At 42.7% G+C, this 16,634-nt stretch overlaps 1 protein-coding gene across 5 annotated transcripts in view; it reads left to right on the top strand.

Moving 5' to 3' along the window:
• The window catches only part of ARHGAP28 (Rho GTPase activating protein 28), a 215,097-nt gene that overhangs the window by 179,703 nt on the left and 18,760 nt on the right, over window positions 1-16,634 (top strand). For all 5 annotated transcript variants that reach the window (XM_077492486.1, XM_077492485.1, XM_077492482.1 and 2 more), the window contains 2 exons: window positions 3,845-3,927; window positions 10,188-10,385. In XM_077492486.1, coding sequence (XP_077348612.1) covers window positions 3,845-3,927; window positions 10,188-10,385 — 281 coding nt within the window. The remainder of the gene's footprint in view (window positions 1-3,844; window positions 3,928-10,187; window positions 10,386-16,634) is intronic.

Below are 16,634 nucleotides of genomic sequence, written 5' to 3'. Positions count from 1 at the left end.
TTTAAAAATAAACAGCCCCAACTCAAATTAATGAATGTAATTAAACAAAAAAGAGCGAGCGAAGCATATTGTATATCTACAGTGTTAACAATCTGTGTAGCTATTTTATCATTAACAGCCCTTGCTTTTCAGTCATGCAGCACGTTATAGTAAACCATAAACAAATAGTTATATGCAGTCAACTCAACATCAGTGCAACTTGAATTCTTGTGTTTTTAAAATAAATGGTAATTACAATTGAAAGATTTTTTTTTTGCAAATTCTGGAAAACAACTTGGTTTCTCTAGCATTACCTTACACTAAGAGCCTTTTTACACTGCGCCACCTAGGGCATCAGAGGTAAAGCGCCAATATATTTAGCAGCGTTTTAGCGGCGATATTCACCTGCTAGCGAGGCGGTTTTAACCCCCTGGTAGAGGCTGAAAAGGGGTTAAATCCTCCATCAAAATGCTGCTGGAGCAGTGTTTTGCCAGCGATATCGCAACGCTGCCCTATTGATTTCAATGGGGAGCAGCAGTGGAGGAGCGGTGAGTTCACCGCTCCTTCACCGCTCCAAAAAAGCTGCTGGCAGGACTTTTTCTGACGCCTTGCCAGTGCACCGATCCAGTGTGAAAGCCCTCGGGCTTTCACACAGGAGTGAATGGAGCAGTTGTTTTAGGGTTTTTTTTTAACGCTATAGCGCCTGCAAAATGTCCTCAGTGTGAAAGGGGTCTAAAGAAGATCTAAGAAATATAGAAAACTGCGCTATCCCTAAAAACTTTAAACTAATACAAAGGCTGCAGTTTGGGTGAGATAAATACAGTAAACAATATAAATAGAAAAAAACTGCATGCAGTTCCGGCAGACCGGAGGGTAAATATCATCCAAATTGGGTATTAGACACAATGAATTTGAACCATTACAGTGTCTGGATAAAATGTATGTCCAAATATATGGTTGAATAGAAACACCTCTGTGATCCACAATTTGAATGTAAAGAACCACCACCACATGGAAAGCCGCTTACTAGAGGGCCAACGCACACCAGCATTCAGCTATAACCCAGCCACAGCCTCTGACATCTGAATAGAAGACCCCAGGGATGCCTCTGAGGTACTGCAGGGTGCTAGGCTTTTTCCATAGAACATGCAGTCTGTGAAATCATACAGCATATGGAAAGAAAGGGACCATAGCATAATTCCGTAATGCAGGACAATTTATTATAAAAATGTTGGTAGATTAAAAACATGTAAAAAATGCCGGCTGGCACATTAGGAGCCCTTCCTCCTTCAAATCGACACAGTGACGTCACTGCGCGTCCCTCCCAGATGCGTTTCGTCATATGCAGACACTTTCAATGGAGATCAACCCCCATCCCCTTTGAAAATGTCTGCGTATGACGAAACACGTCGGGGAGGGCGTGCAGTGACATCACCGCCTGCAGTACCTGAGAGGCATCCCTGGGGTATTCTATTCAGATGTCAGAGGCCGTGGCTGGGTTATAGCAGAATGCTGGTGTGGGTTGGCCCTCTGGTAAGCGGCTTTCCATGTGGTGGTGGTTCCTCACATTTCAAATTGTGGCGTTGAATTCAAATTGAGGTGTTTCTGTCCAACCATATATTTGGACATACGTTTAATCCAGAGACTGTAATGGTTCAAATTGATTGTGTCTAATACCCAATTTAGATGATATTTACCCTCCGGTCTGCCGGACCTGGTTGGACTCATTATGGGCGCAGTTTTTTCTATTTATAAAGCAGATCTAAACCCTGCCTATAACAAACAATTTCCATTTTTTTTCATGAAATTTTCATTTTTTTTTTTCATCTTTTTTTGCATGTCAGTAATGCTGATCCCTTCCAGCCACTTTCTGTCTACATGCCAGCATCAGCAGCTTTCCGATTGTAAGCCCTGGTTCACATTGCTACTATTTGATATGCGATCTGGCATGTCAGATTGGCAGCAATTTCCAGCAATGGCACCATCCTAATCGGTGTGATGCTGCATTTGCTGCACCGCACCAATTTCAAAAAGTAGTTTCTGTACTACTTTTTGCGATTTCAGGCAGAAACCTGCACAAATGTCTCTGAAATCTCAGCTGAAGTCAGGACTGACATGCAGGGGTTCATTCCTGCAGCTCAGTGTGAACCTGGGCTAAGAGGTTGATTTTCTAAAATGGGAGAGTGCAAAATCTGGTGCAGCTCTGCATAGAAACCAATCAGCTTCTTTTTTTTTTTTTATCAAAACGTAACCACTTGATGTCCACGCTATAGCCGAATGACGGCCACAGTGCAGACCTGAATTTCCGGGAGGCTGTCATATGACTGCCTCCACTGTGCACGCTCCCTGCATGCACCCTTCAGGAGCACACTGTGATCACTGAGTCAATGAGACTCGGGTGATCACCGATCCGAGTAAGGAGCCGGTCCTGGCCACTTACCTTGTGATCAGCTGTCAGCCGATGACAGCTGATCACATGATGTAAAGGTGTAGGCAGAAGTCACAGAAAAGTGTTTCATGGTGGAGGGTTTTGGCCTATTTATAAGCTTATCTCACATGGCAGGATAAGATGGTGCTGGTGTTTTTTCAATGTATTTAGCCATTACAAGCTTTCTGAGAAAAACAGCTATAGCTATACTTATCATTGCCTTGGTCTGTAATATACATTTTTTAGAAAGATGAAGTTAAGTTTTAACCACTTCAGCCCCGGAAGATTTTCCTGCTTAATGACCTGGCCATTTTTTGCTGTACAGCACAGTGTCGCTTTAACTGACAATCGCGTGGCTGCGCGATGCCTGTACCCAAACAAAATTGATGTCCTTTTTTTCCCCACAAATAGACTTTTTTATTGTGGTATTTTATCACCTCTGTGGTTTTTATTTGTTGTGCTATAAACAAAAAAAAGAGCGACAATTTTGAAAAAAAATATAATATTTTTAACTTTTTGCTATAATAAATATCCCCAAAAATGTTCTTTATCAGTTTAGGGCTATATGTATTCTTCTACATATTCCTGGTAAAAAAAAATCACAATAAGCATATATTGATTGGTCTGCACAAAAGTTATAACATCTACAAAATAGGTATTAGATTTATAGCATTTTTATGGAATTTTTTTTATTTTAATTTTTTTACTAGTAAGGGCAGCGATCTGTGATTTTTAGCGGTAAATATTGAACACCAGATGTACCCATATGATGATTTGCGGGAATGAGACACTTTGCCAACGTATCGGCGTGAGATGGTCGGCAAGTAGTTAATAGTTAACCTAGATCAGATGTTCTTAAATCTATAGTCAGGTCCCACCAACACTGCTTGCATCGTGTATCTCCTCACAAGAACTCATAGAAAGCTTTTAACTAAGGCAGAGGTCTCTCTAAAAGGTCACCTACAAAACACGCCACGTTGTTGAGATCCAAAGATATGTTTAAGAGCTTATGAACAAGTATTTACGAGAACACCATATATGCATTATAAATTCCTTTTGGGTTCCTAGAGATGTAGCAAACATAAGCACTTCTTAAGTTCACTTAAATGACAGGACAGCTGCATTTTGCAAAAATAGTTTTGATGTTTTCTATGTCACTGTGATCTCGGATACTATTACTCCAGAGATACAGTAAAAACCTTTATAGATCGATGAAATAATAATTTTGTGTATCCTGCCTATACCTTTTTAGGGATAATGGGTAATTTATAATATTGAGTGATGCCCAAGACAAAGTTATGGCTGGGTAATCTTTCAACTCGCAATATTTTATAAAAACAAATTCTCATGAGAACAAAGCAAGCCTTCTCTCGGCAACTAATCATATTGCCAACTTTCATATAAGAATTCTTATTTGAGTTATTTTCATTTCTTTAGAAATCTCCAAGATCAAATTGCAGCTACAAGCTCTTCATCTATTAATCATGCTCCTGCCAGATGCCAACAGAGATACTGCCAAGGTAAATGAAATTAGAGACAGAATCACTAGATATTTGGATGCATTTTCTTTCAAGAGTAAAATGTGACTTCCCTTGCAATCATTTGACAAGCTCATTTTAAATATATGTATTGTTTTCCCCACATAAAGAAAAACCAGCATTTTTACTTGGCAGCCTTCAAACAAAATCAGGCAAGTTCTGCAAACAGAGCAAGCACTGCATACAGATGCCTTTTAGCCTAATAAAGACTTTCATATGAAATATTATTCCCTTTCCTAGTTATTGGCTTAATTAGGGTGATGATGGTAATTTGATGAATATTATGTACAGAAGAGAAAGTAGTTCCCATTATTTCTTCAGGGTATGTTTGTTGCCATTTTCAGAAGTTCTTGAATGTAGGAGTGCGTAATTGATCCTAACCTATTACTCATTGTATTTTATTCCTTCCTTGTTGCTGATGGCGGTCAGTTTGGAAAGCTTGTTTTAATACCTAAGTGTGTATATTATATCTCACAAACCTATTGCTGTTTGTCTTTACAACGGGAGATACTGGCAAGGTAACATTGGGGGGTTATTTACTAAATCCACTTTGCAATGCAAGTGCACTTGAAAGTAAAGTCGCTGTGGATCCGAGAGGGATATGCAAGGAAAATAAAAAACAGCATTTTAGCTTGCACATGACTGGATAATAAAATCAGCAGAGCTTCCACTCATTTCAGATCTACCCCTTAGATTAAGACCCCTTTCACACCGCCGAGCCCATAGCGTCGGTGGTAAAACCGTTGGATTTGCAGCGCATTTCGGCCGATAGCGGGGCACCTTTACCCCCCGCTAGCAGCCGAGAAAGGATTAAAACCTCCCGCAATACGCTGCAATAGCAGCGTTTTGCCGGCGGTATTGCAGCGCTGCCCCATTGATTTCAATGGGGAGCAGCGGTGGAGGAGCGGTAAACACACCGCTCCAAAGAAGCTGCTGGCAGGACTTTTCCTGATGTCCTGCCAGCGCGCCGCTCCGGTGTGAAAGCCCTTGGGGCTTTCACACTGGAATGGAATGGTGCAGCAGCTATAGCGCCTGCAAAACGCCCTCAGTGTGAAAGGGTTCTTAGAGTGACTGCACTTCCAAGTGCACTTGCAGTGCAAAGTGGATTTACCTTCTTTATCTTTTACACCACCATCACTCACTTGATGTGTATGCAGTGAGTAGGGATGGGCTATCTGTTCGAGTCGAACATGAATTTGACTCAAACATTGGCTGTTCGGTGAACAGCGAACAATTTGGGGTGTACGCAGCAAATTCAAAAAGCTGAGGAACACCCTTTAAAAGTCTATAGGAGAAATCTAAAGTACTAATTTCAAAGGTTAACCCCCTGGCGGTATTCTCGAGTCTGGCTCGGGGTGAAAATTCAGTACCATTGGCGATAACCCCGAGCCAGACTCGGGATCGCATCGCAGGATCCAGGATGAGTATGCTTACCTTGTCCCCTGGATCCAGCGATGTCTCCCCGATGTGTGAGCGGCTCGTCCTCTGCTCGATCTATCATGGAGCCGGGCTCCGTTCCCTGCGATTGTTGCGACGCACGGGGACAGAGAACGGCGCCAAATTCAAAAAGTGAAACACACATATTACATACAGTATAATGTAATCTTACAGATTACATTGCTGTATGTAATTATTTTACATCCCTTTTGTCCCTAGTGGTCTGCCCAGAGCCCTGCATGAGGTTTTATATTATAAATGCTGTTCTTTCTGCCTGGAAACTGGAGATTGTCCATAGCAACGAAAACCGTCCCTTTACATCAAAATTGGTTTTAGACCAGCTAGAAAACAGCGATAATAAATTGGAATCACTCGCAGAATTGAGCGATGGTGATTTGTGGGGAGATCCGTCATCAAATACTGAAAGTAATGACAGTGACAATTCTGCAACTGAGCAATTTTCAGTGTATTTGAATAGATTACAATATTGAATAATTTTTATTATTATTATATTATTATTTGGTATAATTATTTATAGTTATTTATTATATTTTAATTGATGATGATCATACCCGGGATGTCTACTAGACTCTTGTTTGGACAGATTTAAGTGAGTTATTCCTAAGAATTGCAGGCCTACAATATAAAACGCCAAATTTCCATGCAAAATAATTGTTATTGAGTCACTATTGATTATGCACATGTGAAGTTATATAATTTTGGGGTTAACATAGTTTTGCAATTAATGTGTACAACTCTTATCCATTCTAGTAGTAGTTAAGCGCTACAAGGTGATTTTTCAGATTTTTCTGACAATTTATTTTATTTCTGTATTCACCTTCTGATTTATATATTTACATTTTTAAGTAGCAGCTGGAGGGAGGGTGTGTTTAGCGCTGTGATGATACACTAAGTTGGCGGTCTTTTGAAGTGTGTATCCTGGTTTTTATAAAATAATTGTTCCGCTTTCAGCACCTAAAATCCGACAGAATCATACCGCCAGGGAGGTTAATATGCAAGTTATTGTTCTAAAAAGTGTTTAGGGACTCGGGTCCTGCCCCATGTATCAATGCAAAAAAAAAGTTTTAAAAACTGCAGTTTTTTCGGGAGCAGGGATTTTAATAATGCTTAAAGTGAAACAATAAAAGTGAAATATTCCTTTACATTTTGTACCGGGGGGTGTCTATAGTATACCTGTAAAGTAGCATATGTTTCCCGTGTTTATAGCAGTCCGAGAGCAAAATTAAATTTCAAAAGGAAAAAAAGTCATTTATAGTACTAGCACTAGTGCCGGCTTTTAATGAATTGTCGATCCCGACAATTCACATAAAAGTCATTGAAAGTCATTGAAAAATAAAAAATAAAAATCCCTTCAGGTCTGGTATGGATATCAAGGGTAACTCCGCGCCAAAATAAAAGAAATGGCACGGGGTTCCCCCCAAAAATCCATACCAGACCCTTCAGGTCGGGTATTTATAATTTTTTTTATATCTATACACAGATGTTTTGCCTTTTATTTCTATTTTAAAAACCGAATGGTTTGTTTTACAAGGTGAGCGTTTACAATCACTTTAAATAGCATTCGTTGTTATCTGAGATATTACCAAAACCAGGATCATCAACCATCTAGACTGACTTTATCACTCCCCAGTGCGTGCTTCTGAAATTTTGTGAAGGAACTTGCAGCAGGCACTTTTCCTGTCTGTGTGATGCACAGTCTGTCACAAGACCATAATCGTTTCTGTATTCTCTGTGGTGCACACCATTTCCATAGAGCCAGTTTCATCTGTATGACAAATTTAGATAAATTATAAAATATTATTATTAGTAGTAGTAGTATTGGTATTATAAATAATACTTCCATTATTTCACTTCTGGAATGCCTCCCATTTGCATTAGAGCGGTGGCATTGAACTGTGAGCACATTGGCAGATTGTCCAAGTGCACTAACATTGTGAGTGATATTTACACATTTTTATTTTTGTCAATTTTAATAAACGGTCTTAAGCCCCATACATACTATCAGTTTTTCTGCTGAGTTTTTTCCTTCAGATTTACCAAAACCATAAAATATGAGGTCAAACCTTAGGAGTTTCAATTTGTATGCAATCAGGCAGGCCCTTCTACTACATGGTTTTGGTAAATCTGATGGAAAAACGCAGAAAAACTGATAGTGTGTATGGGCTTCACACTATGGGAGTTGTTGTGTGGTTTTCTCTCTTCTACATTGATTCCTAGAGTGGAGTGCATATAGTCCAGTGGATCTGTGACACAAGTGATTTTTGACTTTCCTCGGTGTACACCCAGGGGGTCAACTACTATTGGTGAGTTTGGTCCCAAGGGGGCATGGGTGAAGACACTGTTGGATTTGTTTTGGAGGATACCCATTAATGCACAAGTCACTTTATTTGAGAAGTTTCCGAACTTTTTGGATTGCACAGACTTTGTACTTTTATATTGAACTGCACTTTATGGACACGGGCACCTTATTATTGTTTGTTCATGATATGACCTACATGTGATGGATTTATCTGTTTTTGTTTTTTTTAAAAGGAGAGTGTAGATTTTTTTAGGGCAAGCTCACATATATATATATATATATATATATATATATATATATATATATACACAAATACTCCCTGCCTGGCCAAGCATGAAAGGGCATGTGACCATCCCAGTTTTATACAAAATTAGGGCAAAAACCTGCACTGCAGATAGGAAGAAGTATAAAATATAGACTGCTAAATTTTCGCATACGATTAAAGTGATCAAAAAATCAGAAGGGGTTTTATCTTAAAGTGGATGTAAACCCAATTAATGAAATTTGAGCTGGGCACATATATCTGCAGTGTTTTCTTATTTCTCTCCAAAGCACTGTGTCCCGTAGCTGTCTCTTGCTCCGTAGCTCTGTTATCAGTCTGATAACTTCTCACGTTCTCCGAGACGGGAGATAGATGTGTGTGTCGGGGAGGTTGTTATAAATAGATTAGCAGTCAGCTTGCCATCTAAGAACAGAGCTGTGTGCATTCCTTTCTTCCTTTGCCTATAAAGAGGGACGGGATATGTGCCTTTTCCTCCAATCCAATGTGTGTGCCTTACCTCCAATCAGCTGTCTTGGCTGTATGCCAATAATCCACTCCCAGTGCTAACCAGGAAGAGAAAATTATTATTGCTAAGAATTACAGGCTTACAATATAAAACGCCAAATTTCTATGTAAAATAATTGTACCACTTTGAGGCACAAAAATCTGACATTATCATACTGCCAGGAAGGTTAAGATAAAATTCCTTCAGTGTGCAGCAGCCCACCTAAGCCCCCCAAAACCTTACCTAAGGTCCATCTAGATGCAGCGATGTTGCAGGAGTTTCTCGGCTGCCCGGGACTCCCCTCCTCATTGGCTGAGACAGCAGCGCTGTGCCATTGGCTCCAGCTGCTGTCAATCAAAGTCAGTCAGCCAATAAGGAGAGAGGGCGCAGGGCCGGGCGGCAGCTCTGTGTCTGAATGGATTCACAGCTTGGACTCAGCTCAGGTGCCCCTGTAGCTAGCTGCTTGCTGTGGGGGCACTCAACAGGAGGGAGAGGTTAGGAGCGCAAAGAGGGACCCGAGAAGAGGAGAATCAGGGCTGCTCTGTGCAAATCCACAGCACAGAGCAGGTAAGTATAACGTTATTATAATATTAAAAAAAAAATTAGGCTTTACAGTCACTTTCATTTTTTTTTAGCTCAAATGTAAGGAGCATTAATTCCTTTTATCTTAAGCTGGACATACACTAGTAGATTTTCAAACTAGTATTCATACAAACATTTGTAATAAAATACGAAGTGCATTTGTTGACTTGATGAATGCTGTTCAAAAGTACTTCAGAATTTCTTTTACTTTTCACATTTAATTTTGAATCAATTGGACTTTCCTGTATGAAAACTACATTCACAGTTTTCGAGAAAAATTGTCCACCTTGTTACTTCAATTTTTCTTGTTACTGTTGTAGATTTGACCTCACTAATGTTTAGAACATCAAACGAACGTTCTGAAAATTCTGAACGAAATTGTACCACTGTACGGCCAGCTTTCCTTTAAACACACTGACAGCGACAGCTTCTGGAGCATAGTGGCAGAATATGTTTTGCCTTATTCACAATCTTAATGGTTTCTTATTTGCAACATGGAAACTGACTGGTACTGGTGCACTGTAAATACTATAATAGGAAGAGAAAAACATACCTTCTCCCTTTTTGGCAAGGCCCCAATTTATTTAAATGTTTTTTTTTTTCATTTCTTAAATATGGCTCATCAATAGCTATATTATAATACAGGCATACCCCACTTTTAAGTACACAATGGGGTTTATTTACTAAAGCTGGAAAGTGCAAAATCAGGCTCACTTCTGCATAGAAACCAATGAGCTTCCAGGTTTTATTACCAAAGCTTAATTGAACAAGCTGGGGTTAGAAGCTCATTGCTTTCTATGCAGAAGTGAGCCTGATTTTGCACATTCCAGCTTTAGTACATAACCCCCATTGTGTACTTAAAAGTGGGGTATGCCTGTATGTGAGTAATGAGCCCTGGGTGTTTTGATCTGTTTTAGTTAGTATGTACATTGTGTTACTTTAATTTACTGTTATTTGTGCATCACTATATATATGCATGTTTGGTATCAACCTATTTACAACACTAATGCACAGCAGTATTAGTATTTATTACATCACAGTGTAAAGTATCCAAACTATGACCCTGACAGCACCTCAGTTACCATCACTGAAACCGTCTTGCATATTTTTAGTGCATTTTGTCTTTGTCTTGGTAGGCTCTGCTGCATTTCTTGAAGAAGGTTGTATCAAATGAAGAAAAGAATAAAATGAGCCTATGGAATGTATCTATGATTCTTGCTCCAAACCTATTTGTTTACAAAGGGAAAGGCGCCAACAAGGAAGAAATGAAGTCAGCTGCCTCTACTGCACACATTGTTCGTCTTTTAATTAGGTACCAGGACATTTTATGGACGGTGAGAAAACAGTTTTACTTTATTTTTGTCAGCTGAAAGAAATATTAAGTGACAAGATGTAGCATTGGTGTTGTGATACATTGGGCCTAAAGAATCAAATAATATTATCCCCATCTATAGTGGCAACTAGTATTTTCGGAGTAAGCCAACAAAATTTGATCCAGTAATCTCTGTAAAAATACCTACATTAAATGTATCTTATCTCAGAGCAAACAGCTGTAATATGTGCAATTAATGTAGTACAATGTCATCAGTTATTTTTACAGTTACCATCCATTTTTCTTTATTAAACCCTAACTTTACCTTAAAAAAATAAAATTAAATGAGCACAAGGTACATCACTAAGGATCGGTTACCACTGCTGTGATGTCAGACACTGCATGTGATTCGCACTGCACTGTTGTGCACATCACATGCAATGTCTCTGCAATGCAAAATTAGCCATAGAGATTATAAGGCTGAATTTGCATCGCATTCAGGCCAAACTTGTGCAGGACCCTTTTTTTGTTCTGCACCAAATTCGGATCGCAAGGGTGTTCATGGGGGTGTTATTAACTTTGTAATGACACTCCTAGAGGTTCGAATAGTGTGAACTGCCAGTGGGAGACATGCAATGTGGGTGCCCGTACTGGATATGCAGGGGTCACGCATCTCTGCAGTTGGAAACCGAACCTTATACAAATACAAAGTTAATGAGACCCCCAGATCAGTTTGCAAATCGCAGTGCAAACTGTTAAAGGACAGGAATCAAATCTCATGGGTGTGAACACCCATACGATTCGATTTTGGTGTGTACCAAAAAAAGGGATCTGCACAAGTTTGGTCCGAATGCAATGCGAATTCAGCCATATAATCTGTATGGCTGAATTTGCATTGCACAAACATCGCATGTGATTTGTACAGCAGTGCAGTGCGAATCACATGCAGTGTGTGACATTGCAGCAGTGGGACCTGTGGTGTGTCTCTTGTGCTTCTCTCCTCTGGTTCAGTAGTAATCTTCACCCCTTCCACTGCAGCAGATGTTAAAGGGACTAAGGAGCTGTCACGGGCATCAAGAGTACCTGACTATGCCTGTCTTTCTACCCAGCTCCTCTATTCATAGAAGCTGTACTACAGCTTCTATGAATGTAACATGATCACACAGTCTATGAATAGAGGAGATGCAGATGATTGAACAGTCCACCCCCTAGATTCATAGATCCTGTTTCATCCATAGAACCTGTAGCACAGCTTCCATCAATGGAAGAGTGGGGTGGAAAGGGCAAGCATAGTCAGCAGGCATGTACTGGCCATTGGGACTAATGGCAGTTTCTCGGTAGGCCGATGGCTCAGTGGGTCGGTTTTTATTCAGAATTCAGCAGCAGCGGGAGTGTGGCAGCAAACAGCGGTGGGGATTCTGGGAAGGTGGCCAGCGAGGAGGGCAGTTAGATGTGAGAGCCCAGGAGGGAGAAAGAGGTGAAGAGCAGCGGGTGCAGCCACCCCGGCGCTCCCAGAACCTCGATTTCTCCACCTCTTCTCTGCTCCCAGAACCGTGTGGCCTGGGCCAGAGGACAGGCTGACTGGGGGCCTGGAGGAAGAGAACATGCAGGAGGCGGAGGCTGGCAATGACCTGCTGGAAGGAGCAGAGCAGCGAGAGCACCCCAGATCAAGAGGGAGACTCAGCGCTGCTGCTGTTGGCCATCATTTTTCTCAGCCCCCTTCTGTCTCCCAGCCTCCCTCTTTCAGCCCCCCTGTCTCTCGCCCCCCCCCCTCTGTCTCCCAGCCCCCACTGTCCCCTCTCTGTCTCCCAGCCCTCCTCTGTCTCTTAGTCCGCTCCTCTGTCTATCAGCCCCCCTTTGTCTCTCAGACCCTTCTTCTGTCTCTCAGACCCCCCTTCTGTCTCTCAGACCCCCTTTGTCAATAGGACCCCCATCTGTCTCTATGCCCCCCTCTGTCTCTCAGACCCCCCCTCTGTCTCTCAGCCCCCCTCTGTTTCTCAGCTACCACTGTCTTTCAGCGCCCCCCCCTCTGTCTCTCAGCCCCCTCACCTCTCAGTCCCCCTCTGTCTTCTGGCCCCCCTCTTTAAGCCCCCCTCTGTCTCTCAGTCCCCCTGTCTCTCAGCCTCCCGTCTCTCGGTCCCCTCCTCTGTCTCCCAGCCCAATTCTGTCTCTCAGCCCCCCTCTGTCTCTCAGCCCCCCTCTGTCTCTCAGCTCCCTCCTTGTCTCTCAATACCCCCTGTCTCTCAATCCCCTCTCTGTGTCTCAGCCCCCTCTTCTCTCAGTCCCCCCTCTGTCTCCCAGCCCCCCCTCTTTCAGCCTCCCTTTGTTTCTCAGCCTCCCTGTCTCTCAGTCCTCTCCTCTGTCTCCCAGCCCCCCTCTGTCTCTCAGACCCCCCTCTTTCTCTCAGCCCCAACTCTATTTCTTAGACCCCGTCTCTCAGTTCCCCCTCTGTCTCTCAGCCCCCCATCTCCCAACCCCCCTCTTTTACCCCTCCTCTGTCTCTCGGCCCTCCTTTCTCTCAGACACCCCACTGTCTCTCAACTGCCCTCTCTGTCTCTCAGACCCCCCTCTGTCTCTCAGCTGCCCCCTCTGTCTCTCAAACCCCTATCCGTCTCTCAGCCCTCCCTCTGTCTCTCAGCCCCCTCTCTGTCTCTCTGCCCCCTCTGTCTCTCAGACTCCCCTCTGTCTCTCAGGCCCCCCTCTGTCTCTCAACCCCCTCTGTCTCTCAGCTCTCTCCCTGTCTCTCAAAGCCCCCCTCTGTCTCTCAGTCCGCTCTCTGTCTCCCAGCCCCCCCCCTCTTGCAGCCCCCCTTTGTCTCTCAGCCTCCCTGTCTCTAAGTCCTTTCCTCTGTCTCCTAGCCCCCCTCTTTCTCTTAGACCCCTCTCTGTCTCTCAGCCCCCCCTCTGTCTCTCAACCCCGCTCTGTCTCTCAGACCCCCTCTCTGTCTCTCAGACCCCCTCTATTTCTCAGCCCCCCTCTGTCTCTCAGACCCCCTCTCTGTCTCTCAGCTCCCCCGTCTCTCCGCCCCCCTCTGTCTCTTCACCCCCCTCTGTCTCTCCGCCCCCCTGTCTCTCTACCCCTCCATGTCTTTCAGCCCCTCTCTCTGTCTCTCAGCCCCTCTCTTTGTCTCTCTACACTCCATCCTCTCTCACCCCCTCTCTCCCTGACCCTTAGGTTGCTTTCACACTGGAACAGGTGGTGTTGACGGTAAAACGCTGCTAAATGTGCCCGTGTAGCGTCATTGCCAAGGCGCTTTGAAGGCGCGTCAAAGATGCTGCTTGCAGGACTTTCAAAATTTTTCAGGTGCTTTACAGGCGCTATTTTTAGCCCAAAAGGACCTGAAAAACGCCTCAGTGTGAAAGGGGTCTTACACTCACCCCCTCTTCCTTACACTCACCCCCCTCTCTCTAACCTCCCCCCTCTCACCTCCTTCCCCTCAAACCCCCTCTCTCTCACCCCCCCCCCCTCTCACTCCCTTTCTCTCACCCTCTCATGATATACAATAATGTATGTAGGGGCCTTTTGGTGGACAGGATTTTTATTTTTTTTTAAGGAGGGGGGGGGCAGCATTTTTAAAATAAATTGATGTCCCAGTCCAGCCCTGATAGTCGGGAACTCTTGATAAGAGCCTCTGACGGCTATTAGCCCCCACCAAAGTGGAAGATTACAGTGGCAGAGGTGGGGGTGCCATTACAGGAGAAAGATTACTACTGAACTGAAAGAGACAACCATAAGGAACACATCACAGTGATAGTAAGTAATTCCCCTTGTGCTTATTATGCGGTTTGTTCTTTTTAGGTAAACCTAGGCTTTAAGCATAGGTGGTAGTTTACATTAGATTTGCTCCAACATTATGTTTTGTAATTGGCAAAGGAAAAATGCAAATAATAATAACATACCTAACAATTTACAAATATTCGTTTTTCTAAATGGCTAGTGTTTTCTAATGCAAACCACTTGCCGACCGGCACATAGTAAAAATACATAATTTGTTTGACATTACATACCGTGGTTATGGCAGCTAGCTGCCATAACTCTGGTAATTTTTCTTTTTACTATGGCCGATTCCCTTTCAGATAAAAGTGGTCCCGTGGACAGATTTGCCACAAGATCAGTTTTATAAGCAGTGGGAAGGGTCACCCGGTCGTTCCCAGGTTTACCTGACCCATCCGTGAAGCCCGGGAGTGATCCGGTGCTGGCAGTAGCTGGGTATGGAGAAGAGTGAGGCCATGATTGCCTCCAATGTCTGTATACCCTTCGAGGACTGGAGCAACGTCTGACATCACTCCCGGTTCCTGAGCCATAGTAATTATTTATTTATTTATTTCTTTTTTAAAAACAAAAGTTCAAAAACGTTTTTTTTTATCTTTTGCTTTTAAAGGTAAATTAGAAATTTGAGGTCTTTTTGACCCCAGATCTCCCAATAAAGAGTACATGTCACCCTTATTTCTATTACAAGGGATTCTTACATTCCTTGTAATAGGAATAAAAGTGATAAATAACTAAACAAAGGGACAGTTTAGAGAAAAAAAATGTAAAATTAAAAAAAAAAAATGTAAAGCACCGACCCTCCATGCTCATGCACAGAAGTGAGTGCATACATAAATCGTGCAAGCATATGTAAATGGTATTCAAACCACGCATGTGAGGTATTGCCACGAACGCTAATTGCCTAAGAAGATTTTTAAGTACTGTAGTTTGTCGCCATTCCATGAGCTTGCGCAATATTAAAGCATGATATGTTAGGTATCTATTTACTCAGGATAACATCTTTCACATTATATAAAAGGATTGGGATAAATATTGTGTTTTGTTGTTTTTTTAAATTCATTAAAGTGTTTTTTTTTCTTTAAAAAAAATTGCGTTTGAATGACTGCTGTGCAAATACTGTGTAAAATAAAATATTACAATGATTGCCATTTTATTCTCTAGGGTCTCTGCTAAAAAAATATATGTATATAATGTTTGGGGGGTTCTAAGTAATTTTCTAGCAAAAATACTGATTTCAACTTTTAAACAAAAAGTTCCAGAAAAGGCCTGGTCAGCAAATAGTTAATACCTCTTTTGAAAAATATCTATAAAACATAGTAGCAATCTTGAAGTTGTGGTTTTCTCCCATGTTCTAGAATGTATGTTTTGTGTCCTCTATATCAGTAAGGTGTCTATCACTGAATATACAGTTTCAGTCAGTACAAAAAGACCCTTATCAAAAAATGTATGTAGCACCCTCTACCAATAGGTAGGTGCTAGTAATAGATTTTTTGCTTAAATAGACTGTCAGCACAGGTAAAGTTAGGCAGGCCTATGCTGCAAGTTAGGCCTGTCTGTTTTGATCTGGGGCTGGGAGTGGTTAGTGTAGCAGTGAGTGTGACCACCTGTGCTCCAGTTCTGAGATGCCTCTCCTGCTTCCAGGGAAAATGTTCTGGAAGAGGGGCTGGGCCTAGAACTCGTGTGGGAGCCCCAACCAAACCCCAACTGGAATTGGCAAGGGGCAGTCCTCCTATATAGGATGAGGTAACATGCCACTAGGGAGAGTTGTCGGCTGAGTGAAGTGGAGGATGAAATACTAGACAGCAGCAGGAGGGCACCCCCATCTGAGGATCTGGGGGGGGGGGGGGTGCGCTGATCGCAGGAGGAGGCCAAGGGAGAGCTGTGAAGGAACTTTACCATTACACAGTCATTGGCAATATTTTTACCATTAAATGGTCATTGGTAAAGAACTCCTGGAGCAGAGGGGCAGGTGAAGCTGTCGGAACATATGGTCTGGTCAAGTTCTCCATCAAGGACTCAGGGCAGAGAAAGGTCAGTGAGTGTACCACAGTGGAGGGCTGGATGTGCCAGGAAGTCTGTGAGCTTTTACACGGTCATCAGAAAAGTCTTCATCGTTACACGGTCAATGATGAGGAGTCCTGGATCAGAGGAGAGACACTGGGGATATGTGTCAAATTGATGTGGCCTGAGGGCACGCGATTTGCAAGCTGGGCTGGCTGGGAACAGTAGTACACCATCCATGTGCTTTTAAACTACTAGGCCTCTGGGGAGAGGTGCTGCAGGCCTCTGGCCTAGTAGCAGCGAGCAATCAGAGCCAGCTTAAGGATTTATTCAGAGTGGGTCCTTCTTGCTTACAGAAGAAGATGTGACATTACTTTACTTCAGGATTAAGCTTTGTGCACGAGGAGAGGAGTTCTGGGAACATCACCCTTACACGGTCAAGAGTGATGTCCTCATTCCTTACACGGTAATGGATGAGGAATGCCTGGAAGCAATAGTC

This window comes from Lithobates pipiens, unplaced genomic scaffold (assembly GCF_037356315.1).
Source record: "Lithobates pipiens isolate NorthernLeopardFrog02 unplaced genomic scaffold, aLitPip1_a1.2 Scaffold_19, whole genome shotgun sequence".
In the NCBI taxonomy this organism is placed as follows: domain Eukaryota; kingdom Metazoa; phylum Chordata; class Amphibia; order Anura; family Ranidae; genus Lithobates; species Lithobates pipiens.
Note: the sequence above shows the minus strand (reverse complement) of the source record. Positions and strands in the feature narration are given on the sequence as shown.